The sequence below is a fragment of the Chaetomium fimeti genome (genome assembly GCF_033439085.1).
Source record: "Chaetomium fimeti strain CBS 168.71 chromosome Unknown B0H64scaffold_1, whole genome shotgun sequence".
Lineage (NCBI taxonomy): Eukaryota > Fungi > Ascomycota > Sordariomycetes > Sordariales > Chaetomiaceae > Chaetomium > Chaetomium fimeti.
This window is the reverse complement of record NW_026944329.1, coordinates 4,745,019-4,771,986: the sequence shown is the minus strand read 5'-3', so window position 1 is coordinate 4,771,986 and position 26,968 is coordinate 4,745,019. Positions and strand designations below refer to the sequence as shown.

Here is a 26,968-nt window from a genome sequence, read left to right as displayed (position 1 = left end):
TCCCCATATCCCCACAATTTGACCTGTTTATTAGCTGTCACTCCCATATGCACCCCAGCGCGGGACGCCCGCTCCCGTCCGCAGGCGGTCTCTCAATATCCAAGACCGCTCGACCTTCAAGCCAGGATTTTTTCTGACAGGTTGCGCACGGCAAGAACCGCCAACAGAATTGCACCGTCTCGGCGGCCTCTGGCTTATCGGAATCCGCGATGGTGATCCGACCAGGCAAGAAGGCTAATAACTCGGGAGCGCATCAGACGACTCCTCACATCTCATCCAGTTGGGCCGGACTGTGGGTAAAACAGTCGTGCGGTTGACAACTTCCAGGTTGAGTCGGCGGGCCCGGATGCCGGTGCCGACCCGTTGGGGCGAGAGTTATGGCCACCGCCCGCAGCGGCCAATCCTTCTGGCCTCGAGAATGACCTTAACGGGCCAACTGCAGGGTCGTGGGCAAGAGCAAACACGGAGTGCAATGTCGGAAACATCGAGGACCTCGGCAGCAAGCCGAGTCGAGTTGAAGGCACGGCGTTGTCCAGGTGAGCTCAAAGGGCAACACCCATTCTTGGCCAAGCCTCCGGGTTCAGATACGCTCCCCGCAACACTCAGCCTGCGGATCTGACTCGTCAACATTTCGGTCTTGAAATGCCAGCGGGCTTGAATCTGCGTGTCCAGTCGCAACCGTCACCTTAACATGTGCCCCGTGCATGCGGCAGACGTGCACAGGTCGCAGCTCGACGACCCCAGGTTACCCGGGGTACTGGTTACCTGTAGGCGCTCATGGCTCGCTCGCGGTGGGGTTGAGGGGCAACAAGCCCGCGTTCCCGTACATACAAACGGGATACCAGTGCTGACCCAATCGGGGCGAGTCGCCAATGCCCCGAATCGATGAGGTCTTGCAAGCTGTCTTCTGTCAACCCACTTCCCGCCGGATTTCCACTCGCATGTTGTGAACCACAACCACGCTCTCCAGTCCAACGAGCTGACGCTGTGCTCGCACGTATTGTACACTGCAGCGGCCGCCCCTGTGTATACTGCAGCAAACGGCTCAGATCGATCGAGAAGAACCATCCGATGCTGAAACGGGTGAGACACGGTGCTCGACGCAAGAGCTCACTTTCCCCGCGCTTGCTCGGCATCGATGTCCGGTCCGCACTTGGCAGAGATGGAGCACGAGACCTCTCGCCTGCCGCAACACGTACAAGATTCAAGCATGAAGCCTGAAGGTCCGCAAAAGCCTGCTTGATTGTGAGTGCCGCGCCGTCGCGTTCTCGTCCTTCTCACGGGGGAACGGCCCCATGTCCCGAGCCCTTCTCGTCGAACTCGGTGTTCTTCGGTGGTTGTACGGCTGCGTTTGGCCTCGGCTGCTCGGATCTTGATAGTATCAACCGCTTCAGGCATGCCTCTAACTCAGGCCAAGACGCGCTCGCCGTCCCCCCTAAGCAAGTCGCCGTATGGCCCTGCTGTCTAGGGACACCCGAGATGGTGACGAGTCATGGGTGTTCTCTGCGTTGCCGAGACGCGCATGCTGTTAACTTGAGCAAGGTATGGTAATTGCACAAAACACAAAAGCAACGTTTCTTTGCGCGACGCCTTGAGTTCGAGTCTGAACTTGGCCCGCGAGGTAAGATGTGAGAACTGAGCAACGCACGTGGCGGCAAGCCTCTTTCCCATTGTTCAGTCGAGGACCCGGGTTGTTTTATACCTGTCCCATGGGCATGGGTAGCAGCCACCGAGTCCAGGCTTGGACATGAGCTTGACCAAGAGAGATACCGAAGAAATTCACCAGCGTAACGCCAATCGTTACTTCACCAACCAATGGGGTTCAAAGTTCACACCCCATGTTGCGGACGCAGCCGTCTACCGAGCCAGGGCCACGAGCCCGCTTCTCGGTCCAGGAATGGGATGGACCGCCGACTTCTAAGCGGGAGAGATTTGTAAAACCAACCCCGTCGCCAACTTCCGAGATGTGTTTATCTCGGTCGAAAAATGTGCTGTCAACATAGGAAACCTGTAAGTTATGGGGGCCTCGGACACACAAGACTTCCCTCACACCCCGAGCCGTTTCGCGACCTCCTCGAAGCCTCCCTCCCCTTCAGCGACCCATACATCAACCCACTCCCTCGCCTGCACGTACCTCTCCTCGTCCGCCTTCCACTCCCCTTCCCCAGGCCGCTCGACGTACACCGTCCGCATCCCGTACCCCCTCGCCGCCGCTAGATCCGTCAAGTGCGTCGCCACCATAGCCACCTGCGACGGCTCCAGCCCCAACATCCTACACGCACCCAGATACACCTTCCCGCTCGGCTTGTACTCCTTGAAGTCCTCCGCCGAAACCAGCCGGCCTAGCCCCAGCCGCGCGTACTCATTCAGATCCTCCAGCAGCGCCGTGTTCCCGTTCGACAGGCTCGCCGTCGCGAACCCCGCGTTCAGCCGCCGCACGCCCTCGGCCACGTCGGGCCACGGCGTCAGGAAGTGCCAGCTCCGGCTGAGCGCGTCCAGCTCCCCGTCGTCGTACACCCCCGCCAGCCCCCACTCCTCCTCCTCCAGCAGCGAGGCCAGGCTCTCCCGGTGCAGCGTGTCCACGTCCTTCCACGGCGTCGTGCCGGGCTCGAAGGAATGTGTGAAGGTGTTGTAGGCGTCGCGCCAGGACTGGGCGAAAGCGGACCAGTCTTGGGGCGTGAGGGACTGTAGGCGGGATTGGGTTGCTTTGGGGAGTGTGGCGAAGGCTGGGGAGGTGAGCTTGTTCGTGGCGGCGGTGGTGAGGGCGGTGGTGATGGGCGTGCGCCAGTCGACGGCGGTGCCGAAGATGTCGAAGGTTAGGGCTTTGATGGGGGGTGTGAAGGGGTGGGGGGAGGACATTGTGGTTGGTTTGAGTGAGGGATGGCTATGTTGTTGATTGAGTCCTGGGGTGGGTGTTGGGGGTAGGATGTGTGCGTCTCGCGAGACCTGTCCTGGAGGGTGAGTCTCTTGAGAGCTATCTTGGACTGTCCGGAGAAACGCACTGGTAAGTACACAGGTAAGTTGGCGGCAAAGAGTATGGCCTATTGGCGATTGCCGTCCAGGTGAGTCATCGGGTATGGTGACAAACTCGCTGATATCACATGTCGCCGACGCCCTCGGGTAGTCGGCCGGGGCTGCGGAGAAGCGGGGCCCGGTCAAAGCCGGATACAATGACGCATCGGGGGGCGGGCAACGCCCAATCGAAGATAGGGAGTCTCGGAAGAGTTGGGTGGTGCTTATCGAAACCAGTAGGAATTTCTCCGACATCATCGATCCCAGCCCTAATCTCAAACGAACGAGCCAGCCTAGGATTCGCTCTCTCGAGGTGAGCGGCCAACCCCATAACGGCACGGGTGCCGACGCATCATGGCCGAATAGGGCCGCCAACTCGGAGGTTATTGGCTCTTCCAACCATTGAGCTTCTTCCCTCTCACAGTCCGCTCCCATCAAGTCACTACTGCCCGTGCAGAACAAGAACTTGCAGAACAACTATCAATACCCTGAAATCGAGACAGCCAGCCTTCAGAATTTCGCCACCGAGACGGAGGAGGTCTTGCGGCCGGATATGGCAGCGGTAGTAACCGGTAAAGAAAGATTCGGGGTCGTCACAACAACAATGGCCGCCACTAGATGACGTTCATACTAAACTCAAAAATCTGGGATGTTAAAGACAGAAAAGTCTAGCTCAAATTTGCGATATAAACCTGGACAGGTTTGACACATTCGTATCCCCAGAATGAGATATCAGTTAGTTACCCCATTGCTATGGCATCCAATCTTGATTTGTCTACTCTCCTCGGCTTCGTCATCCTCGCCCTCCAGTCACGCACTCACTCCATAGTCTCACTACTAACACTGATTCAACCACCTCCTTAACTTACCACTGGTCTCCCTGATATCAGTTCCTCTTCCACTTAGCACCGAGTCTGCTGTCTGGTTCCCGCCCTCCCCAGCCACTCACTCGGGGGCCGGTGACGGGTGTGGTGTGTTGGCGGCTACTTTGGAGTTTTCCGGGCCGCCGTCTCGGGGCTCGGCTTGGTGCTCGTTCATGGTTAAGGTTAAGGATGCTGGGGCTGGGGTTCCGAGTTCTGCCTCCGGGTTAGCCGCTGGGGTAATGCGTACCTAGTGATTGAACGATGGTATGATCTTGTTTCTCTGGGTGGGTAAGGAGAGGGAGGGGGGGGGGGGGGGGGGACGACCCTATGGCGGGGGCTAGAGTGGTTGTGGTAGGAGCAGGTTGTGAGGTGTGACGATTTGGGCTAAGTCGCGGTGGTGTGTCGGTTGCTTTGGTTGGGCACTGGGGCATGCTGGAGACGGCGCTACAAACATCTGATACGAAGTGGTCTGGAGGGGGACAGGTAGCGCGGGGGTAGTGGTGATGCCAGCCGCGGTCAATATCGCTGCGGAGCCAAAGGGTTTAAAGGCACGGGTGGGTGATGGTGAAAATGTTAGAACAGAAAAGGGGTTAATGGTGGTATGCCCCTCGCTTGTCTACATTTATCTATCTCTACAATGCTGTCCCCATCTGAGTACGCCAGTTTATAAACATAAATTGGGACAGACGCCGAGGTCAGACGTCTCATGTTATTATGACGGCTAATGCGGAATTCAGTAAATGATGGCATGGGCTCGGTCGGCACACACCAACCAAAGATATCAGTTCCCATGCCATCGAAAGATCTACTCGAAGCTGGTATCTCTTGATTCACGCCGCACCTTTTATTTACAACGCCCTATTAATGCTTGTCAAGAATAGAATACGCTAGATTCTACGAGTCGTCACTGGTACGGAGTTCCTTGTGTCCGTGATCGCCTTCATCATTGAGGTCTAAGGGACATGGGGCATATTCGCGTTCCTGCCACTTACCCGCTCAGCGGAGAGGCAGCGGCAACGTCCCGAACGGTGTCGATGGTTCTGACGAAGAGCCCACCACTCTTCAAAGAGTATAAATTAGGAACGCCGCAGACGCTCGCTGGCACCCCGGCTTTTGAAAATGGATAGGGGGTCACCAGTTCAACCTCTGTTCCGCGGTGGGCTTCGGCCCGCGTAGTCCGTCTGCTCTGGGATATGTTGCCTGGTTGTCGACCTCTGCCGGGACGTGAGCTTCTTAGGGGTGACCCCTCGACACATACAGCGAGATCATTGACTTCCCGTTTTTATTTCGGCCCGGTCACACAGTAGTTCGAGTCCCCGGATATCACACCCCATTTCGGTTGAGGTGCCTCCCGCGTGGCTTGCTCTGGGGGCAACGGTTTAAATAGACCGCATGTGGAGCGTTTCTGATAGAAACAAGGTCGGAGAGGGGATGGGGTGTTGTGTACCTTCATATGCACGTGTCGTTTAGGTAGCACACTTCACGCAGACCTCCCACTCCATTAACTCCGGCGTCCCGCTCTCAAAATTAGCCAACCGGCTGTCTTGTTGAGGTTGTTGCAGCTTGAGATCAGCCGTTGTTTATCGGACTGAGAAGGAGGGTTGCAGCCGGAGGCGAGTTGCCGCCATGGGCGGTTTACATGCAGTGTAAGTGATATCTCACACATGAGCCACATGTGATGCTTCCCGTTTTCACATAGCATGCGCAACATTGCTGGTGACCACCGCCCCTTTTTCTCGCATCGACTCAGAGTAACGCTCTGGACTAAATGACTGAGCTTTGGACAGTTTCGTCCCTTTCGACGACCCTTCAGTCCTCCCAAGCCTCAACAAACAAAGCAAACCAGACGAGAGAAATTTGGAGCTGTGAGCTTCCCGCAATTGAAGTACGGGGCACCATCACCATCACCTGCAGAGCATCGGAAAGCGAGTTTCAGACCCTGGGTGCAGAGGCGCAGAGGCGCGTCTTCATTTCTTCAACTCCCGTGTTTTCAAGGATCTCTGCAGGCGTCACTTGCAGCGTGACGGTGCTCAGCAAGCTGCCGCCAGGGTCGCTTCGAGGGCCAGGGGGGTTTTGAATTCCGGAGACTCCGTGCGCCTTGCAGCAAGCAGGGTCAGGGATATTCACGTCGCGCTGCAGCTGCATGGAAGACAGAGCGCGCGCGTGCTGCGCAAGTAATTTGCAGAAGACCAAGGCAGTTGGTTCTTCGCTCCGAAGACTCGAGAACCGTGGATGAAACTCACCGGTTTCTCAAGAGTCTGTTGTTGGCTCTCTTGCATAGGAAGGCGTTCAACCCGGCGTGTATCGCGGCACAATTGGAGCGTTTGTTGGCCAACGAGAGGCCGAGAAAGCGACAAGCGATCCTTCGTTTCTGTGATGGAAGTTCCAACGTTTGCCGTTGAGAGAGCCAATAAGCTCGACGGGCGAGAGACCGCAGTTGTCTGGTCTTGGGAACACGGCCGGCGCCACAACGCCGTTCGCCTGTTCCCCGGACCGGGGATGGATCTTGACCTCGCCTGCCCGCGGCTTGGCGCGTTGGGGTTCCGAGCCTGGTTTGGAAAATGCTTATTTCTTTTCTCGTGACGAGTCGTTTTTCTGGTTGTTTGAGGACGGCCGCACGCGGGCATGGCGATGGCTTCTGAATTGAGCGACAAACACCACGAGATCTGACAGCATAGGCCGGGCCTGGACACGGGTCCGTGTCTCACTTTAACCACGAGATCGACGTTGCTTCGATCGAGAGCATGGTTTAACGCACGTTACGGTGCGGGATGCATGTGGCAGTGGATATCAGCCCCGGTAGAGACAGACGAGGGTCGGAGCAGGGCATCCTCGAGAGGCATCGAGGGTCGTCCCGTGTCCAGACAAGTAGAAATAATTTGGGATCCTCTCGCGTGAGCCCCCTCAATCTCGGCGCCTTTTGAAGACCGTTTACTGCGCATCGGTGACACGGTGTGGGTTGGTGGTTCCAGTCTCGGTGACGGGTTGTCAAGTTGTGAGTCCTCTGAGCCCAGTCATCGTGAGCTTCCAAATTGGCTATTTTCTGCCGATTCCGGCTCACCTTCCGCTGGCCCTGTCGACATCATGGCATGCTGGATGCTGGTGATGCCAGGGTCCCATTCGGTTAGGTGTTCCGGTGAAAGGGGACGGGTGGGGGAGGTTCGTTGAGAAATCAGCCACGCCGTTCTCGCGCGTCAATCACGGTTTGGCCATTGCCACAGCACGCAGTTTCTTTTTTCCTTCTTTTTCTTCTTGCCTCTCTGTTGTGTGTTACGCCGGAACCTGCCGTATCGAATAACCGGGTCCGGCTGGACCTTTGGGAAGCTGGAAAAGACTCTCGAAGTGAGACGGAAGAGAAGGTCTTGCGGAGCAGTGTTCTGGTCGCACCCCCCAACGTGCCCACTTCGGAGAACCTGAGGCCCGGGCGATCGTCAACATCCTATCACAGCAGGAAATTAAACTCAGCCTGGCGCCACCTCCCATTCGCTACCTCCGGGTCGTCACAAGAGGCTTCGGCCTAAACGAGCTAGTCGGCTGGTCCGCACCCGGGGTCTCATCCCTTTTTGGAACCCGTCAAGCTGGACCCCTGGAACGCGGGATGGCCGTTTTGCTTGACGCCTGGGCGTGCGGGTGGTTGCAGACTCCAGTTGCATTTTTGTGAGTCTGCGCGACAGTGCGTGCGTGGAGATGGTTCGATGGATATTCGTATGTGGTGGTGAGCTCGCAACCTGCGCCGGGACGGGAAGAGGAGCGGCGAGCAGCGGGGAGAAATCGTCGGTTGAAAAGATCGGTTGCCATCTTTGGACGAGATCCGAGGGTGTTTCCGGGGATGTTCCCGCCAGAATGAATTCCAGGTTGGGGTCGAGTCTTCGGGAATTGCTGTACCAGGGAAGCCCCTCCATCCTTGGCTTCTCGAACCTCATGGCGTAATGAGAACTAACAAACTGACCGGCGCAATCTTTGTTTCACGCAGCAAACTCTCGTTCGCCTAGGAGAGCCCCGGTCTTCCTCGACAAGCCATCGACTCCTTTGACCCAGCGCGTCGGGGTCGTCCCGGAGGCGCGAATGATGGATGATTTGGTTGTTTACCTATGTTGTTACAGAATGCTGTGCCAGTGTATGTATGAAAGCTGGATGGAATTTTGAAACAAGTCCAGAATAAGCGCACATGCACAGGACAACCAGTGGACTGCCTCGAAGAGCCGTGTAACCAATCTTGAGCCGCTTTGCGTTCCTTTGCAGATGGTTGGTGGAGGTGCGGGAGCCCGGCAGGGTGCGGTCGAATGCGGCAACCATTGGCCTGGGTGTTTTGTGCATGTGCGCCCAGCAGCTTCCAGATTCGTGTGTGGGCAGTCAGTGGCACCTGTCCAGTGTGCTTTGGCATTTTGGTTCTGTGTTCCCCGATTCGTGCCCCACAGAGGGGAGGAACTGCAGGCCAGCCGCTGCTCGCTTTTCGGCAGGGTTCACAGGGCATCGTGGGCATCCCACATAGGTTCCCCACTCTCCTGCAGCTTGCGGGTGGCTCGTGTCGAAAAGTGGAGCACTCATACAGAACCCAGGCCGCCCAGATCCGCTCAAACCTCCTTGGGCCTTGTATCGTACAATACAATCTCACTTCCGGCCCGGCGTCGCATTTTTGGGGGAGGGCATTGTTCTCCTTCTTTTCTCGACTTCGAGCACCGGGGCGCGTTGTTGCTGCTTTCCATAGGACGCACCTTTTCGCCTGCGGCCCGTGACGCCACCTCTCGAGTTTCCATTCTTTTCGTCTGGTCGAGTCTCGACTTCGAGAACTCCCAGGCTCCGCACGCTCTTTTTTCCTTCGAGTTCAAGTCGACAAGTTCAAGTCGACAAGTTGCGCGATACGATACCCCGGTTTCCTTTCCCTTCGCGCTTTCTTCATTTTCTCTTCGAGTCCCTCTCTAGGAAACGCCAGCCGGAACATTCCTCCTTCGGGTACTTCCATTACATCTACCTATCTATCTACCTAGATTCGGAGCCAAAGGTATGTCAGTGACCAGCGCGAAGCTTGCCTTAATCTTTCTCAGTTTCTATCCAACCAACATTGTACTGACTGAGACATCCTGTAGTAACTCCGAGCTTTCGCGCTTTGTGAGCCCACCCGGCGAGATCGCCACGAACCGCTGTTCGTCCCATCTTCCGGTTCCACCTCGTGGCAGGCCGGGAACTCCAAGCCCGCCGACGCGATATCCTAGACGGCAAACAAACAAGTGGTTACAAAAACCCACCGTTTCCTTACCGACGACGCGATACCTAGTTTCCGCATCTTGTGAGTTGGTTCTCGACTTCGTTGAACCCCGATTTTCCCTCCACCCCAAGGTCGCATATTATCTCCCCCGTCTTGGCTTAGGCCGGGTTCCCCTATTTCATAAGACGCATGTTATAGCTTCAACGATATTCGGGTGACAGCATCGCTGATTGGCCAATTGCGACTAGGATTGGCATCAAAACCGATGGGGATATTGCATGAAATCAGCGCCGACACCGACGACGTGCGACTTGTGAACTAGTGCAATTCGGGCCAGTGTCACAGACCGTTTGGGCACCCTTGGGTTGTGCATGCATTTCGTGCTACGGGGGCTGTTTCGAGCATTGACAGTTCGGCTGAGCTTCCGGGCTTGGGTCGTCCCGTTGCATATTGCTTCACCTTGAAACAAGGTCCGACAAGCTGTGCTGGTAAACAAGGATCATCGCAGTTGAGCTCAGCCTCTCGCCCTCGGCATATCACTAACACACGCACTCGCCGCTCATCTGGAAACGAATTGGAGTAGCAGTCTCCGGCAGTGGAAATGATCTGAGCCCTCCGTTAGGTTAAGCAAGAGACGGCAACCTCTGTCAGTTCACGAAGTTAACACGCCACATTTATTCGCAATGGCCGTGTGGGAAACCGAAGACGAATCGACCGGGCCGGCGATGCCGCTGCCGACGCCCATTGACACACCTCGCCGACCTCTCTCGCGGACGGTTTCGCGCGGCTCACGAAAGTCAGGGAGGTCCATTACGCCTACTGGAAAGAAGGGCAAAAGTCGCTCCCCTCCGCCACTTCCGGGGGACAAGAGTGAGAGGGGTTCCAAGAGGTCTTCTAGGGACGTCACCATCGATGAGAACATCAGCATTTTGGACCCACGTCGTTTCACGCCAACCCTCCATGCCAGTTTGGTTTCCGAGATCCTCTCACTCAGGCGAGATCAGGAGGAAAAGCTAAAGATAATTGAGAGCCTTGAGACGTCTCTGCACACAGTACGAGAGGAATCCGAGACTCTGCAGACTTCGCTATCAACGACGGGGAAAGAAAGCAGGTCGTTGAAGCGGCAACTGTCCTTGCTGGAGGGAGGGACGTCCTCTGCGCTTAGTGAACTGGCGAAGGAGCGCGACGAGGCGATTGAGTCAGCCTCCGAGACGCGGAAGCGGCTCGAGACGACCCAAAAGAAATTGCGGAGCCAAGAAGAAGACTCACAGCGAGTACACGAGCAATGGGCAAAAGAGAAGGACGATTGGGAGGAGGAGAAGCGCAAGCAGGAGCGGAGGATCCACGTTGCCGAGACACGGCTAAAGGTCGTCTTGGAGGAGGTCGCCGCTTTCCAGGCCGCACAGGCAGAGGGCCAGGATGGGGTGGCTAACGCTGCTGAGAGCGACGGGGAGGAGAGCGTGAAGGATGATGCTGCCAGCGTTAGGAGCATGAGCATCACGAACAGCATCCGGTTCTCGGTCGCCAACAGCATCCTCAAGGCAAACGGGAACTCGCTGGCTGACGAACTGGGATTCGATGGCGGTTACGACGACGAGAGTGACTACGGCGGCCGGGATAGTGTCCTATCGAAGGGCCACATGCGAAATTTCAGCCGAGACAGCCTTGCTTTTAGAACCCACCAACGACACCGGAGCAATGACAGCTTAAGGAGGCCCGGCAGTGTGGCTCGCGGCAAGCTAGCCTTCAACCCTGCTGCGCTGGAGCGGCTCGAGGACGGTATCATCAAGGAGGACGACGAATCGGTGCCGCCTGCTCCTCAAGTCAGCTACGTCGACACCGGGATACAGTACTCACCGCCCCCATCCCCCAAGATTATTCCCTCAAAGCCGTCGACCCCAGAACCGTCCACGAACACGTTCTTGCAAAGATACGAGAGACTCTGTGGTCTCGACAGCCCTCGCGCTGACCACGAGATCGAGGCGAATCAGCGGAGGAAGAGGGTGAGTGTCGCTCAGCCGCTTGCTATCAAGACGGTTGGAATGCACAACTTGATGGTCAACGGTTCGTCTCAAACAGCCGAGGAGCCATTGAGCCCACCGAGGACGCCCAAAACGCCATTGCAGGAGACACCCCCAACTCCGAGACTCAAGACGCCGACTATGGCTTCTGCTTCCACCCAGACCGAAGATGCGGCACCCGTGCTTGATCCCTCGCTCGTCGAACTGCCAATGCTTATTCCTAGCATCAGCATCATTCCCCCAACCAGTCGCCCGAGTTCACCTCGCGAATCGCGCCTTCCACAACTCACTAAGGATTTTGGATGCCAAGTATCTCTGGCGACCACCGTATCTACAACGTCGTCGGCGATGCAGACAGAAGAGATTCGGGTTGACCAGCGATTGAACAGGCTCCCGCCACACCTCCACCCGTCTGCTATCACGTCTCGGCCCTCTTCGCCTGCGCTTGGTGTAGTAGAGGTTGCCATCGAGGGCACTCGGCATTTCACACCAGTTCCCGGAAACTTGCCACCGCGGAATCCGCGACGACTGACGTCCAAACGAAGCCTGACCGATATGCCCTCGTCGCCTCCGATTGCCTCGTCTATCTTGGAAGAAGAGACCCGCGATCTTTACCCAGGGAACAACGATGACGGGCCCCTTTCAAGTCAAAACGCCCCCATGCGACGGCCGCCGCGGATTAGCAGCCTGTTCGCCGGCTTCGATGGGAACAGCTCTGACGAGGTTGACGAATTCCTGGATGCTGATTTCAGCGATTCGGAATACCGGACTGCGCTCTCTGCGCCGAAACCCAAGAACGGGTCGAACCGTGGGGGCAAGCGAAACTCGTTCGGAACCGTCACATCGTCCGAGAACGCGTTCTCACCGAAGGCTAGCAGTCGTTTCTTTTCTCCCGGGTCTGAAGACGGCGAAGCCTACGACTCAGTGGCCTACCCGACGCATGAAATGCGGGATACGGCTTTCGGCAGGAGGGGTTCGAGACGCGGCGGGCGGCCTTCGGTCTTTGGGACTAAGCCTAGCGTTATGCGCCGGGCCGTTATGATTCAAAACGGCATTGCTTCGCACCAGAGGGCTAGGAGCCCAAGCTTTACGGACCCGAAGGAACCTCCGTTCCCAATCCCGACACGCGCTAGCTCTAGACAGCCGCCCGTCAGCACCAGTGCTCCGAGCGATGGACGCACCAGCCCGAGTAGGAGCTCGGATGTATGGTCGAGGCGGGGCTCGAACCGGAGCCACTACCGCGCTAGTAGCATCCGCAAGGTGCGCTCGGCAGCGGTTCTGCCCCGAAACCAGAGGTACCGGCGGCGTGGCAGCCGCTCTCCACCGCCCTTCGGCCCCTCTGCTGAAGCGCCCGAAAGCCCCAGGCTTCCCCCGTTGCCGAGCAACGATGTCACAGCGCCGCGCACGAGGGATGGGTATATGACGCCGAAATACCGGAGTCACAGGTCCCAACCGTCGACAACAACGGCGAACACGGCGGACACAGCTGCGCCGTCGCAGGCTGCCTCGACTCAGCCACCCACTGTGGTGGACACGATTGCTCAGACCATGGTGGGTGAATGGATGTTTAAATATGTGCGAAGGCGCAAGTCTTTTGGGGTCGCGGATACCAAGGGCGGCGATGACAACAGCAACGACCGCCATAAGAGATGGGTCTGGCTTGCGCCCTACGAGCGTTCGATTCTCTGGAGCAGCAAGCAGCCGGCTTCGGGAAGCGCCTTGTTGGGCAAGTCTGGCCGCAAGCGTAAGTGAAGAATCGTCCGTGCGTATCGAGTTCCGCCGCTGACCTCTGGATAGTTGTGATCCAATCCGTGTTAGATGTGAAGGATGATAACCCGCCTCCGAAGGGTACCGCCCAGATTTTCAACAGGTCGATTCTCATCTTGACACCACAGCGGGCGCTCAAATTCACAGCCGCAAACGCCGAACGCCATTACATCTGGCTAACATCACTATCCTTTTTGGCACACTCTAACCAGGCCATACCGGACACTCTGGTAGTACCGCACCAACCACCGAAGCCGAAGCCGGTAGTCGAGCAGTACGAGTTACCGAAGCCCAAACGGCGAGCGATTCGCGATTCGATCCGCCTCACCAAGGCCAAGACAGGGGTGATCAAGTCGGATCCGGTGACGTCGGAGTCGCACTTGGATAGTGCTCCGCCCAATATCCCCAGCTTCCGGCCCCCTCCGGTGCCGGAGATTTACAAAATACCCGCGCATACCCGGGAGGAGTCGAAGGACGCTGCCGAACCCCCGGCCATCGCTCGGTTCTCTGAACGGGCAAACCAAGGCGCGGTTGGCGCGGTTCACGGGCGCAAGCGCAGCAACACTGGCAGCCACATCCCGCCTCCCCTTTCGTTCCGCGGCTTCTCCGGCCCCGCCGGAAGCGGCGGTTCTCACACGGCGTCGAACAGCACGGCGGGCAATAGCGTCATGACCGCCGGGTCGTCGGATCTCTACAGCAATGCTGGAGCCAGCGCCGTCACGGGGTCGAGCGGCATGACGTGGGCGACGCCGTCAGTGCGTACGTCGGAGGCCTCGAGCCGGCCGAGCGGGCCCGTCATGAATAACTTTTTTGACGCCATCGGCACGGTCCGCATGGAGGCCTTCATTAGTCCCCTCGCGTTCAACGAGACGCCCTACGAGCAGGACGACTTCCGGCAGGTGACGCGGCGGCGGAGCAAGGAGCTCCGTCGCCGGGCTAGCCGAAGCAGCCGCCAGCGCGACAGCTATCAAAGCCGCACCACCCGGGCCACCGACGACCTAGACGAGTGGTACATGCGGGACGATCCGTTCAGGGGGTTTTAGGAGCGCCTTCTCTTCTTAGTTTTTTTTGTTTCCCCTCTATATATTGTAGCACACGCTGCGGTCCCGTCATGACTGACGCTTTCCCTCTATTTCTAATTTTTTACTATGTTAATCCGAAAAAGGTCTGCTGAGGGTCTTTGTTTTTATGACCGGCATGTATCGTTGCCCCATCGTGACAGGGCGGGACTTCTCACACAAGACTTCCTTTCTACGGTCGGGTATTTGGACTTCATGGCTGGTCGAAAGCAAGCATAGCACCGCTGGGGGTAGGGTCTGTTTTATGCCAGCCCGTTTTGATTGTGATACCATCTTGTCAGTGGAGCTGCTGAGACTCACTCCTATTGTATATTTATTACGTTCTGGTTTCCTTTCAGTGCCTAGCTAGAGAGCCGTAGGCGACGTGAGCGACAGAGTTGGCGACGGCATTCATCAACCGGTTGGATTTACTGGTTATGTTGTGTATGTTGATAGAGAACAAACACATTCGGTTCTGTGGTCCTCCTTTTTGCTTTCTTGCTTCAAGGAGTGGCTCTCAGGATATTGACTTGCTGCACATCTAGTTACTTGGACTCTGCGTGTGCGGGAGATAGAGAGAAACGGGATATCTGCTGACGGTTGCTTCGGTTACAATGCGTTGACCATCTTCATCCTCCAGCTTCCGACTGTGTAAGTGGTGGCAGGAGGGTGTCCCTAACCCTTATCACAGCAACCCCCAACCCCGCCATGCCCCACCATATCTTTCACTCGAAAGCTTGTCTCGAACAACCTGCACCCAACATACCACCACAACTAGCACAATGTCCTCACCAGAAGCCGCCGCCATGGAGGAGTCCCTCGAGCAGATGCAGGCGCGGCACAGAAAGGAGCAACGCGATCTCCAATCGCGCGTCACCAGCAAAAAGAAGAACGCGACCAAGAAGACGCGCAAGTTTGTCAACGACGAGTGCGCCGAGCTCGAGCGCCAGCTCAAGGAGCGGCAGGGGGAGGAACTGCGCAAACTCTCGGGCGAAGCCGACGACGACGACGATGAAGACAACAACGAAGACAACGAGCCATCACAACCACCCCCCATCACCACCACCACAACAACAACAACAACCACCGACGACCTCGCCCACACCCTCGCCACCACAACCCTCTCCCAACAACCCCCCTCAAAACCCCAATCCCAACCCCAGAACCAACAACAACCCCCCCAACAACAACCAAAACGCAACCGCCAAAAAGAGCGTCTCGCCCGCCGCGCCGCCGAGCAAGAAGCCGCCGCGGCCCAGGCCGCCGCCGAGGCCGCCGCGATGCCCGACCGGCGCGAGCTAGAGCGGCGCGCCATGCAGCGTGCGTTTGAGGCCCACGCGCTGCGCGAGCACGAGATCGCGCCGGATGGGCACTGTCTGTTCTCGGCGGTGGCGGATCAGTTGAGGGTTAATGGGGTTGAGTTGGTGAAAGGGGAAGGGAAGGGGGGGGAGGTGGTGGGGGGGTTGGGGTTGGAGCCGAAGGTGGTGGTGGGGGTGGTGCCGAAGGTTGGGGGGGTGGTGCCCGTGCCGGAGTATAGGGTGGTGAGGGGGGCGGCGGCGGATTGGATTGCCGGGCATGGGGAGGCGTATGCGGGGTTCTTGGAGGAGGGGGTGGAGGGGTATGTTGGGAAGGTTAGGGATACGGCGGAGTGGGGGGGGGAGTTGGAACTGAGCGCGCTGGCGAATGCGTATGGGGTGGAGATTCGCGTTGTGCAGGGGGAGGGGAGGGTCGAGGTGGTCAAGCCGGATGTTGTTGGTGTTGGTGTTGGGGACGGAAAGGGGGAGGGGGAGGGTGCTGCGAAGGGGGAGGGAGAGGCGAAGACGTTGTGGTTGGCGTATTATCGGCATGGGTATGGGTTGGGGGAGCATTATAATTCTTTGAGAAAGGCCGAGGCGGCGTAGGGGGAGGGGTTGTGGGTGAGGTGAAGATGGGGATGCCGATTTTTAGGTTGGCTGTTTGGGGTTATGTGTGTACCTCCTGAGTTGTCCGAAGCTCATTGCATGCGCGGGATCGGTGTGTCAACTCAACGCTGCTAGACTCACGAGTGATAGATGGAACGGTGGGGGAAACCATGGGGCTGTTAGAAGTGTATATATCCGTAGAGACTACCTACCTGTCACACCTTGACAGCATTGCCGTTTAGAACTTACCTATTTATCGAGGTGTAAGTTTTACCCTTCATATGTGGTTGGCTGCACCAGGTTGCGTGATTGAACTCGCACATTCCAGGTTGGGACGGCGCCCTTAGCCTGAAAGCCTGAAGTTTATGGATCGATGACCACCGGAGGCGCGGGACAATGTGGGGCTCGCCTGCCTGGACTGCTGCTGTCATCGTCGGCCACTGCCAAGGACTTCAGTTGGGTTCTGGAGTCTCCATCTCAAATCGAAGATTTCACGCCCGGGTGAACACCTACCTAATTTACCTTTTCTCCCATAAAGTTCATCTCCTCGGGCAACAAAATCCAATCCCCGCCACCTCATCCTATACTTCAATAAATACCAGTCCGAGCCCGCAGTGCCCTAGGACCACCTACCTCCACCGCCGATTTACCCCACATCCCACCTTGCTTTGCGAGGCAGCCCAAGTGCCACCTCCGCGACTTTGACCTGACGTGGTTATTTTGCGACATAATACTCGTCAACACCTGCGGACGGAGACGAAACGAACAGTTCAAACGACCGAGGTCGAACAACCGACAAGATGTTGAAGATATGGTCCATGGTAGGCTATCATCGGGCCAGATCACACCATAGCGGGATAGAGGTCGCTGACGCCCCGAACAGAAGAAGGAGCAGCAAAAGGCTGAGAATGCCGCCGAGGGGGGCGGATCGACAGCAGCGAAGAAAAAGAAGGTGACAGCGGCGCAATTACGGGTGCAAAAGGGTGAGTGTCGTCTTGTGGTCTCTATCAGTCAAGCACACGGCTAACCACGGCTCCCTCTCAGATCTCTCCGAGCTCTCCCTCGGCAGCACGATGTCGACAGACTTCCCCGACCCAGACGACATCCTCTCCTTCATACTCTACATCGAGCCGGACGAGGGCATGTACAAAGGCGGCCGGTTCAGCTTCACGTTCAACATCACGCCATCGTTCCCGCACGAGCCGCCAAAGGTGCTCTGCCGCGAGAAGATCTACCACCCGAACATCGACCTCGAGGGCAAGGTGTGCCTGAACATCCTGCGCGAGGACTGGAAGCCGGTGCTGAACCTGAACGCCGTGATCGTGGGGCTGCAGTTCCTCTTCCTGGAGCCCAACGCCAGCGACCCGCTCAACAAGGAGGCGGCCGAGGACCTGAGGAACAACCGGGACGGGTTCAAGCGGAATGTGAAGCAGGCCATGGCGGGCGGGAGCGTGCGTGGGGAGACATACCAGCGGGTGCTGCTCTAGTCACGGGCCAGATGGTATGTTTATTAACGTGGCGGGGAGGGATCACCGGTTTGGGCGGTGGTAGTGGGCCGGCGCATCGAGAGCCGCAGGGACGCGCCGGAGGAGGCTGGCATCGCACACAAGCACGCCGCCCTTCCGACCGGGCGCAAACCGCCATCGACGCCTAGGCTAGCATGAGGCAGGAGGAAGCCCCGATAACCGGCTGTTGGGGAGTTGGAGAGTGAATGATACCTGTGCCTGCGGGGGAGGCTGGAGGGCGGCAGCATGGCAGCATGGCGGCGGTTAGATAGAGCGTCTTCCGGCGTCGACGATTATGGGGTACGAAACGAATTGATTAATGAGGGTTTGGGTGTCAGTCAGTCTGAGCCGTTCGTGCCATCAGAGCAGCGTCACCTTCTCCTTCTGCCTACGACGCCGGGACCATGCCAACCCAACCGTTCTGCTTCATCATCTCTTACTCATGTTTACCTCGGCCCATGAACGTTCACCTTGGTCGCGCCGGAGATAGAAGGAAGCCAAACCCGGAGCCAACAACCTAACTCTAGCTGGATGTTCTCAAAGTTATCTTCTTCCACACTTCCACAGTCCCTCCTACCTGTGCAGGGGAACGTGGCATTGCATGTGGCCTTTGAGTGAGTCAGCTCGGCCATCTCATCGGCAACTGGATGGGTAACTCCGTGCCGGTGGTCTGGCTCCCTGGCTGGGTGGAATCGTCGGTCCGGTCCACTCTGTGCGCTCCGGAGCCGCCTCCTCTGAAGCTCCAGCAGTGTGCCAAGAGGCGGCTGCCCCGCAGAGGTTTGGAGTGCTGTTGTTTGTATCCTCCTGCCCCGGATCGACGCGCCCAATGAGAGACCAGGTAGAGTGAGCATGGCTCCACCATAAAGACCCACAGGCCAGCAGCGAGAAGCCCCGAAGCCGGCGAAAGCTGGACTGGCTCGCCTGGCAACCAGGCCAGAAATCAAAAAAATCTGACTCGAAAGCTCCGATACCAGCAGCGGAACGGAGACGGCGAAGCACCTCATAAAGCTATTTTGACCCCCGAAGAGCCCACATCACCTTCCCAAACCCTCCCCATTCCCTCCCAAACCCCCATCCCCACTCCTCCAATTCCCATCACAATGGCCTCCCGCAGCTTCTCCAAGGCTCTGCGCCCGTTGGCGCGCCAATTGGCCACCCCCGCCGTGCAGCAGCGCACTTTCATCGCTGCCGCCGGTGCTGTGCGTGCCTCGGCCGTCGCTGCTCGTGTTGCCGCTGCCGTTCCTGCCCAACAACAGCAGGTGCGTGGTGTGAAGACCATGGACTTTGCCGGCTCCAAGGAGGATGTTTATGGTGAGTAGAGCTCTAGCTTTGGTTTGCATTTGGGTTGTGACAATGAGAGAATTGGTTGCTGATCTGATGACCCCTCTTCCAGAGCGTGCCGACTGGCCCCAAGAGAAGCTCCTGGTGAGTCACCCCTCATGTTCATGTTTGGGTTGTGAGATAACCTCGAGAGGACACTTTGTTAATAATCATCCTGCAGGAGTACTTCAAGAACGACACCCTCGCCCTCATCGGCTACGGCTCGCAGGGCCACGGCCAGGGCCTCAACCTCCGTGACAACGGCCTCAACGTCATCATCGGTGTGCGCAAGAACGGCAAGTCGTGGCAGGATGCCATCGAGGACGGCTGGGTCCCCGGCAAGAACCTCTTCGAGGTCGACGAGGCCATCACCCGCGGTACCATCGTCATGAACCTGCTCAGCGACGCCGCCCAGAGCGAGACGTGGCCCGCCATCAAGCCCCAGATCACCAAGGGCAAGGTACGTGCATGACATACAATGGGGACAATCCCTGTCCAAGGAGGGGGTGAAGGAGAGATGGACGGTGCTAACAACTAATGTCAGACCCTCTACTTCTCCCACGGCTTCTCGCCCGTGTTCAAGGACCTCACCAAGGTCGAGGTCCCCACCGACGTTGACGTCATCCTCTGCGCGCCCAAGGGCTCCGGCCGCACCGTGCGCTCGCTCTTCCGCGAGGGCCGCGGCATCAACTCGTCGTTCGCCGTCTTCCAGGACGTGACCGGCAAGGCCAAGGAGAAGGCCATCGCCATGGGCGTCGCCATCGGCTCGGGCTACCTGTACGAGACGACGTTCGAGAAGGAGGTCTACTCTGACCTGTACGGCGAGCGCGGCTGCCTGATGGGCGGCATCCACGGCATGTTCCTCGCCCAGTACGAAGTGCTCCGCGAGAACGGCCACAGCCCCAGCGAGGCTTTCAACGAGACCGTCGAGGAGGCGACCCAGTCGCTGTACCCCCTGATCGGCGCCAACGGCATGGACTGGATGTTCGAGGCCTGCTCGACCACGGCCCGCCGCGGCGCCATCGACTGGACCCCGCGCTTCAAGGACGCCCTCAAGCCCGTCTTCAACCAGCTCTACGACTCTGTCAAGACCGGTGAGGAGACCAAGCGCTCGCTCGAGTACAACTCGCAACCCGACTACCGCCAGCGGTACGAGACCGAGATGGAGGAGATCCGCAACCTGGAGATCTGGCGCGCGGGCAAGTCGGTTCGGTACGTTTTCTCTACTTAATTCCCAACTTACTTGAATCAACCTTGTGCTAACCCCTCTGTAGCTCTCTGCGTCCCGAGAACCAGAAGTAAGCGGTCGGCGTTGGGATGGTGTTTTTCTCTCGAACAATTTGATACTCTGGCTTATGGGACGGTTGGGCTGTCGCTTGCCGAGGATGGGATACCTTGGGGCGGGGCATCAAAAAGGCTTGCTTCGCGCTGCAATTTCGGGTTAACGGGGGTTCAGCTGTCACTTGTACATATACTCTAGCTGATGGCGGTATTTGATTTGGCTGAGCGATCTCTTGCAACCTGCTGCGTCTTTTGGTGTTCCATCTTTCTTTTGTCTCTCATCTTCTATCTTCTTCCCGTACTCTCTCTTCATCCCCACCCTCCGTCTTCTGTACCTTCTTCTCTACCCCCGTCTCACGCAATCAACTCCCCCAACTTCTCCAAACTCACATTCCCCCCCGAGAACACCACCCCCAAATCCCACCCCTTCTCCCCGCCCTCCCTCTCCACCAACCCCCTAAAATCCTCATTAAACAACGCCACCGCCAACCCCACCACCGCACTCGGCTCCACCACCACCTTCATCCGCTCATACACCATCCTCATCGCCCGCCGAATCTCATCCTCACTGACGCTATACCCCGCACGCACCAGCCCCTTCCCATGGATCACGCTCCACGGGATGGGACCCACCGGCGTGCGCAGGCCGTCGGCGATGGTCGTCGTCGTCACGCTGTCGATGCGCGTGCCGCTGAGGAGTGAGCGGCGCAGGTCGTCGGCTCCCTCGAGAGAGGGCTCGGCGCCGAAGACGTGGATGCCGGTGCCTTCGCAGGCGAGCGCCGTGCCGGAGAGGAGGCCGCCGCCGGAGCAGGGGGTTATGATGGCGGTTAGGGTGGTGGCGGGGGGGAGTTGGGATTGGAGTTCGAGGGCGGCGGTTCCTTCTGTTTTTTGGGAGGGGGGGTTAGTTTGTTGGATGGGGTGCGGGATGGGGGGGTGGGGATGTGGGAGGGTTAAAACAAAAAAGAAAGGGGGGGGGGGAGGGGGATGGAAAAAGGGGAGTGGAAAAGGGGGAGTGAAAGGGGGAGAGTGGAAAGGGGGGAGTGGAAAACGGGGGAGTGACTCACGGCCTAGGATGATATCCGGGTGGTTATACGGCGGCACCATGCGCGCGCCCGTCTTGGCGATCACCTCGGCCACGGTCGCCTCGCGGTCGGGCGCGTTGGGGCCCGAGAAGGTGATGTTGGCGCCGTAGGAGCGGGTTGCCGCGATCTTGGGGGGCGCCGCCGTCGACGGCATCACGATGTGGGCTGGGATCTTGGAGATCGAGGCCGCGAGGGAGACGGCTTGCGCGTGGTTGCCTGGGGGGGGGTTAGATTGGGGTCTTGAGGGAAAGGGGGGGTGAGGATGGGTAGGCGGGAGTGGGGATGGTGCTCTCTGTTCTGGTGTTGGGAGATAGTGGTGTAAACCCAGACCGGGTATTCAACACAGCACTGGCAATGTGATGGACGGTGTAAGTGAGCGGAAGTAAGTGAGAACCCACCAGAACTGTGCGTCGCCACGCCCTTCTCCAGACCACCACCCTCGATCCACCCCGGCTCCAGCTTCAGCCGCTCAATAGCATGGAAGGCACCTCTGGCCTTGAAAGCGCCAATCTTCTGTAGGTTCTCACACTTGAACCACAAGCGCAGGACCGGCTTGGCGGGGGTGCGGCCGGCCCACTCGGTGCCGGCCAGCTCGGCCTCGGTCCGGGGTGTCGAGGCAAACCGGTCGATGGTCGAGTTGGTCAGCACCGGCGTCTGGTGGATGTACGGCTTGATCAGCTCATGGGCGGCCTGTACCGAGGCGCGGGTGAGCGGGAGGGTCGTGGACAGGTCGGCCATGGTGGGTGGGTGTTGTCGGCGGCGGTTACGGAGACGGTGGTTACGGAGGGGGCCGGGTTCGGAGGCTCGGGCGGGAACGGACCGGAGCGGGATCGGACGGGTTGGCTCGGGGGTTGGAAGTGCCGTGTGGGGTAGGGGCCGGTAACGGTGAAGCAGGGGGGGGGTGGTTCAGCACGTGTCAGGTGTCAAGGTGTCAGGTTGCACAGAGATGGGTGAGAATGCAACTGGGGGGTCATCAAGTACAAAACCAAGGGGAAACGGCCAACATCCACATTTATACCCACTCCTTTGTGGGTATCTCAATTATCTCAATAGTCTACTTTCTGACGCCCAGAGGAGGAGACTGGCCGATAACGGAAGGTGGCAATGGATTCCCCTTTTCACACCGAAGAGTCACAAGGTGACAAGTTAAGGGCGTGAGTGACAGCGCCAAGTTGACGGGTTTGCGTATACGATAGATACGTGAGAAATATATTCAACAAAAATCAACCTAAAAAGAGAGGGAAGCGAGGACTCACAAAGGTCCAACAGTCGGGTTTGAGCCGGGATTAGGAGGGAAGTTCGGAGGGAGGGGGGAGTGGTTAAGAGCTCGGACTTCAGGTCGTGTAAGTGCGTTTACCCGATTGGGTTGGGTTCTGAAGGCCTCGAGAGGGGTCGAGGAGCAAGCAAAAGATAACGCCGTCACGGAACGGCGACCGTTTTGCGCTCCGGACCCCCGACGTAATGGCCGGAATTGGTCCGGCCGTTTTGGCTCCGCTTGGACTCCATAGTGGGCCGGCTGAGGCCGGTTGAGGCCGGTTAAGGCCGGAGAAGAGCGGGGCTCCCTGATTCCCATTACATACTCGAGTCAGCCACTCCGCCATGACCATGGTGCCATGCCAGCGAGGCGGGCGAGGGCCGGGATGAAGTGAAGGCGGAAAAGTGTCATTTTTTGAAGGGATGGGCTGTCGACGACAAGGTCTTGTATGAGATGGCCTATGTTGACCAGGCTCTCACTTTATGTTTTTTCACTTACATGCTCGATAGATAATCGAAATACTTATCTGATACATTGCTGTTATGTTAGTGTTTATCGTCGATGTCGACAAATGTCCTACCCACTAATAAAAGACAGATTCATGTTGACACCCAACTATCACCAACTCCCTGCCATGCCGGGACACGACCTTCGGATGAGGGCTCGCACCCGATCATGTGGCCTCTCTCGCCCATGTCATGACAAAGAGAAATGCGTCGCACCGACACGAAAAACTGGTTGGCAATCGACTGGCCGGGGCCTCAAAAATGGCACGCCCAGAGGCCGGAATCGATTCCGGCCACGGTCTATATAGGCGCACAACTCGACCGCCCGAGTTCAGGTCTGCTCAGAACCCAACAGACCAACACCGAGACCAACACAGCTCAACGTAGCTCCTTTTTTCACCCATTGTTGATTTTTTGAAAATATTATTCGTCACCATGGGCTCCCTCGGACACGCCACGCCCGCCTACACCGTCCTGGACGACACCCGTCCGGACGACACGTCCCTCCCGGCCTTCATGGTGTCGACCACCCGCGGCTTCCTGCCCCGGATGGACCCCATCGTGACGCTGCCGGCCGAGTTCGACGTGCTCGAGTCCATCCTGCAGCGCATGCCCGTCAAGACCTTGTCAGGGGAGCCGGGCCTGCTGGCCGAGAGCAAGCTGGGGGAGACAGTCACCAAGGAGCTGCCCGACCTCACCGACGCCGTCGACAAGTACAAGGCCAACCTGCCGCTCATGAACGCCCTGTACCGGGACTACTCCTTCCTCGCGTCCGCATACCTGCTCGAGCCCTGCCACGAGCGCTTCGTCAGGGGCGAGGAGTACGGCCTGGGGCGTGACGTGCTGCCGGCCAACATCGCCCGGCCCATCGCCAAGTGTGCTGCCCTGTATGTTTTCTCTCTCTTTCTTCATACCCCCTATCCTCCTTTCACCCCCCCCCCCCCCCCTTTCCGACCCCCATCCCCCTTACCCCCCTTTTAACCCCTATCCCTACCCAAACAACTCAACCCTAACCAACACCCCCCTTCCTAGCTGCGGCTTCAAACCCTTCATGGAATACGCCGGCTCCTACGCACTCTTCAACTACCGCCTAGTCGACCCCACCCAGGGGCTGGCCTCCTCCAACATCCGCCTCATCCGCGCCTTCGAGCACGGCCTGGACCCCACCTCCTCCGAAGCAGGCTTCGTACTCGTGCACATCGACATGGTGAAGCACTCGGGCCCGCTCGTCGGCGGCGCAGCCGCCTGCATCACCGCCGCCAGCAACCCCACCCCGCACCGCTCGCGCAGCGCCGCCAACGCCGGCCTCACCCAGGTCCTGACCGCCATGCGCAAGGTCAACGCCACCATGGAGACCATGTGGGCGCGCTCGCGCCCGACGCAGTACACGTCGTTCCGGACGTTTATTTTCGGCATCACGGCGCAGTCCATGTTTCCCGAGGGGGTGGTGTACGAGGGCGTGGAGGAGCTGGGCGGGAAACCCGTGTCGTTCCGCGGGGAGAGCGGGGCGAACGACTCGATGGTGCCGCTGGTGGATAACTTGTTGGCCGTGCCGATGCCGCAGACGCCGCTGACGGAGATCCTGCGGGATTTCAGGAGCTACCGGCCGGGGGACCATCGCGGGTTCTTGGAGTGGGTGAAGACGGTGGGGGAGGAGGTCGGGTTGAAGGGGTGGTTGTTGGATGTGGAGGGAAGGGAGGCCGCCGGGGATGAGATGACGAGGGAGAGCAGGGCGTTGTGGATTATGGTGCTGGATCAGGTGCGCGAGTTTAGGTGGCGGCATTGGTGCTTTGCGAGGGAGTATATCCTCAAGCGGACGAGCCATCCCACCGCTACGGGTGGGAGTCCGATCGTGACGTGGCTGCCGAACCAGCTGTCGGCGGTGATGGATGAGATGGTGAACCTGCATGAGGCGGTGGGCGGGAACTTGGGGCCCGAGGTGGACGAGATCATGGATCTGGTGGGCCGGCAGAGGGAGATGCTGCGCAAGGAGGTGCGCAAGTTCTGCGAGGAGCGCGGTGTCGAGGCGAACGTGTAGATTAGTCCTTTTCGGCTTCTAAAGACGTCTCTGTGTATGTCTAGGCGATGAATCAAGCTCCCAGTATGCAACAACCCGAACGCCATGTAAATGCAATGCCGCATCCTCCAACCCCTTGCTCAATCAAACCAACCCCTTGCTCAATCAAACCAACCCCTTGCTCAATCAAACCAACCCCTTCCTCAGACCAACCCCTTACTCAACCAACCCCATACCCAATCAAACCAACCCCCCCAACATCACAACCACCCCCATCCCCAAACCCACAACCCACCCCAACCTTGCTTCCATCTTACCACCCCCATTCCCCGGCAACCCCTTCGCCACCCTCGCCTCACCCCCCGTAACCTCCGCCACGCAACTCGCCGTGCCACACTCATACCCCCGCGGACAACACCCGGCCACCGGCCCGGCCTCACGCCCACAAAGAAACCACCCACTCGCACACTCAGGAGCACCAGTACCAGTAGCCTCGGGCGGCGCTCCCGCCGCAGGCACAACGACAGTAATACCGTGATCATTCACGACGGTGGTCAGCCCGCCCGCGGGCGGCGGGCACGAGGCGGTCGCGCAGTCGCGGCCCGTCTGGCAGCAGCCGCCTCCGGCGCGCGCCAGGCAGGCGTAGAAGCCGGTTGGGCAGTAGGTGTTGGTGTTGGTGGGGCCTGGGGAGGAGGTTGGGCGGAAGGGAGCGCCGGCGCCGTTGTTGGTGGTGGTAGTGGTGGTTTGGGACGAGGATGGGGGTCTGGCGGTGGAGGTTTGGGTTACGGTGGAGGTTACGGCGGGCGCCGAGGTGGATGGGGTGATGGTGATTACTACTGTGACGACGGTGGTGGAGGGGTCTGGGCCGGGGATGATGCTGGTTTGGGTTGTTGTGAGGGTGGTGGGAGCGGGCGGTGGTGGTGGGTTCGAGGAGGAGCGGATGCCTGTTGGTTGGGGTGTTGGTTAGTACATACTTGCAATATAGGTAGTGTCAAAAGAGAAGTTGGGAGTTTTGAGGGTGACTTACAGCCTACGCCCCGGCATACAAAGCCCGGGATACAGCAGCCGCCGCCAATATCGCTCGCGCAGGGGGTGCTGCCGTCTGCGCACTCGGCTATCCCGCCGCCGCATGTCGCGCCGGCCGGGCAGCAGCCCACCGGCCCGAGTCCCGTGTCGGGCACCTCCATGCATTTTTCGCCCTCCCCACAGCAGCTGTTGGGGAACCCGATCGAGGAGCAGCTGTTTGTCCCATCTGGGCATTGCCATTGACGCTTCTCAAGGAAGGCGAGGGCTAATGCCGCCCGACGGAAGAGCCCCCCTGCTGCTGGTGTGTTCTCGTCTCGAGACTCCGAGTCGGAGAGCAGGGCGAACGGTGGACGGGGAAGTAGTTCTGCCGAGGCATTGGCCCATATCCTGCGAGCATCGTCTTCATCCTGGGCGCCACGGGCTGCTATTGCGGCGTGTGGTTTGTGTGATGCTGGGGCGAAGGCCTGGTGGTCTCCGAAGGCGCAGTATTCGTGGTGGAACTTGGCGCCTTGGTCGGCGGGCATTTTGCGGACAGCCGTGGGTGCGGGTTGCTGTGGGTCAACTTGCGCCTGCTCGCGGGCCTCGATCTGCGCCGCCAGGAGAAGCCATAACGAGACCGGTAGTGGGCGCATCTTGTTCTCGATTTTCGGTTTGTCGAGTGTCTGCCCGATTTGGGCGCAATTCGTCGTCGGTCGGAGGTAGGATCGGCGCAATTGGGGCTTTTTGGTGTTGAGGCGTCGTCGGTTATCGGATAATGTTGATCAGTCGGACTTTAGTTATGTGATTGTTGTTGTCGGGTGCCAGTTGTCGAGTTCAAAATGTCCGAGTTGAGCTGGTGTGGGATTGTTGACATCCGGTTGCACAGACGACGATGGTTGGATAAAAGTTATCGCCAAGCACGGCGGGCCGCCCACCCCCTGCTTGAGTGGTTGGTTGACAATGCTCGTGCCGTCCCCCCTGAGAGGTCCCTGCATAACAGGATCTCGATAAGGAGGGTTCCATTTCACGGAGTTGGGTGTGGACATCCATATATTGCCCGGTTCTGCGTGTTCTCACGTGCGCCTCCCAAAGTCGAGTCTTGTTCAAACCAGTCTAGCAGTGGAGTCTGAGAGGATATATTTACTCCTCGTGATCGCCGTCTAGGTATC

The 26,968-nt window shown here is 58.6% G+C and overlaps 8 protein-coding genes across 8 annotated transcripts; 5 read left to right on the top strand and 3 right to left on the bottom strand.

The window, feature by feature from the left end:
- Positions 1–1,858: 1,858 nt before the first annotated feature.
- B0H64DRAFT_36028 (HAD-like domain-containing protein) lies at positions 1,859–3,006 on the bottom strand. Its single transcript, XM_062801699.1, has 2 exons — positions 3,003–3,006; positions 1,859–2,946 (listed from the first exon to the last, which is right to left on the bottom strand). The coding sequence occupies exon 2, from the start codon at positions 2,857–2,859 to the stop codon at positions 2,047–2,049; it is 813 nt and encodes a 270-aa protein (XP_062664855.1). The 5' UTR covers positions 2,860–2,946; positions 3,003–3,006; the 3' UTR covers positions 1,859–2,046.
- Positions 3,007–9,407: 6,401 nt separating this feature from the next.
- Positions 9,408–13,966, top strand: B0H64DRAFT_35997 (uncharacterized protein). Its single transcript, XM_062801692.1, has 2 exons — positions 9,408–12,846; positions 12,900–13,966. Exons 1-2 carry the CDS (start codon positions 9,765–9,767, stop codon positions 13,910–13,912), a joined length of 4,095 nt encoding a protein of 1,364 aa, XP_062664854.1. The 5' UTR covers positions 9,408–9,764; the 3' UTR covers positions 13,913–13,966.
- A 523-nt stretch (positions 13,967–14,489) lies between these two features.
- Positions 14,490–16,110, top strand: B0H64DRAFT_450121 (uncharacterized protein). The gene has a single exon (XM_062807118.1). The coding sequence runs from the start codon at positions 14,710–14,712 to the stop codon at positions 15,826–15,828; it is 1,119 nt and encodes a 372-aa protein (XP_062664853.1). The 5' UTR covers positions 14,490–14,709; the 3' UTR covers positions 15,829–16,110.
- Positions 16,111–16,741: 631 nt separating this feature from the next.
- B0H64DRAFT_313708 (ubiquitin-conjugating enzyme/RWD-like protein) lies at positions 16,742–17,315 on the top strand (the record flags this gene model as incomplete). Its single annotated transcript, XM_062800171.1, has 2 exons — positions 16,742–16,811; positions 16,873–17,315. Coding segments are annotated over 2 exons (513 nt in total), but the record flags the coding sequence as incomplete, so codon positions are not given.
- Positions 17,316–18,249: 934 nt separating this feature from the next.
- On the top strand, positions 18,250–20,174 carry B0H64DRAFT_383256 (6-phosphogluconate dehydrogenase). The gene is made up of 5 exons (XM_062802936.1): positions 18,250–18,644; positions 18,727–18,758; positions 18,835–19,113; positions 19,198–19,865; positions 19,928–20,174. The coding sequence occupies exons 1-5, from the start codon at positions 18,434–18,436 to the stop codon at positions 19,953–19,955; spliced, it is 1,218 nt and encodes a 405-aa protein (XP_062664851.1). The 5' UTR covers positions 18,250–18,433; the 3' UTR covers positions 19,956–20,174.
- Positions 20,175–20,288: 114 nt separating this feature from the next.
- Positions 20,289–21,754, bottom strand: B0H64DRAFT_370469 (tryptophan synthase beta subunit-like PLP-dependent enzyme; the record flags this gene model as incomplete). The annotated part of the gene is made up of 3 exons (XM_062802088.1): positions 20,289–20,815; positions 20,999–21,232; positions 21,415–21,754. 3 exons carry the CDS (start codon positions 21,752–21,754, stop codon positions 20,289–20,291), a joined length of 1,101 nt encoding a protein of 366 aa, XP_062664850.1.
- A 1,458-nt stretch (positions 21,755–23,212) lies between these two features.
- B0H64DRAFT_370468 (uncharacterized protein) lies at positions 23,213–24,815 on the top strand (the record flags this gene model as incomplete). The annotated part of the gene is made up of 2 exons (XM_062802087.1): positions 23,213–23,664; positions 23,810–24,815. The coding sequence occupies 2 exons, from the start codon at positions 23,213–23,215 to the stop codon at positions 24,813–24,815; spliced, it is 1,458 nt and encodes a 485-aa protein (XP_062664849.1).
- Positions 24,816–25,230: 415 nt separating this feature from the next.
- Positions 25,231–26,655, bottom strand: B0H64DRAFT_471272 (uncharacterized protein; the record flags this gene model as incomplete). The annotated part of the gene is made up of 3 exons (XM_062807875.1): positions 25,822–26,655; positions 25,328–25,738; positions 25,231–25,262 (listed from the first exon to the last, which is right to left on the bottom strand). The coding sequence occupies exons 1-3, from the start codon at positions 26,450–26,452 to the stop codon at positions 25,231–25,233; spliced, it is 1,074 nt and encodes a 357-aa protein (XP_062664848.1). The 5' UTR covers positions 26,453–26,655.
- Positions 26,656–26,968: the final 313 nt, after the last annotated feature.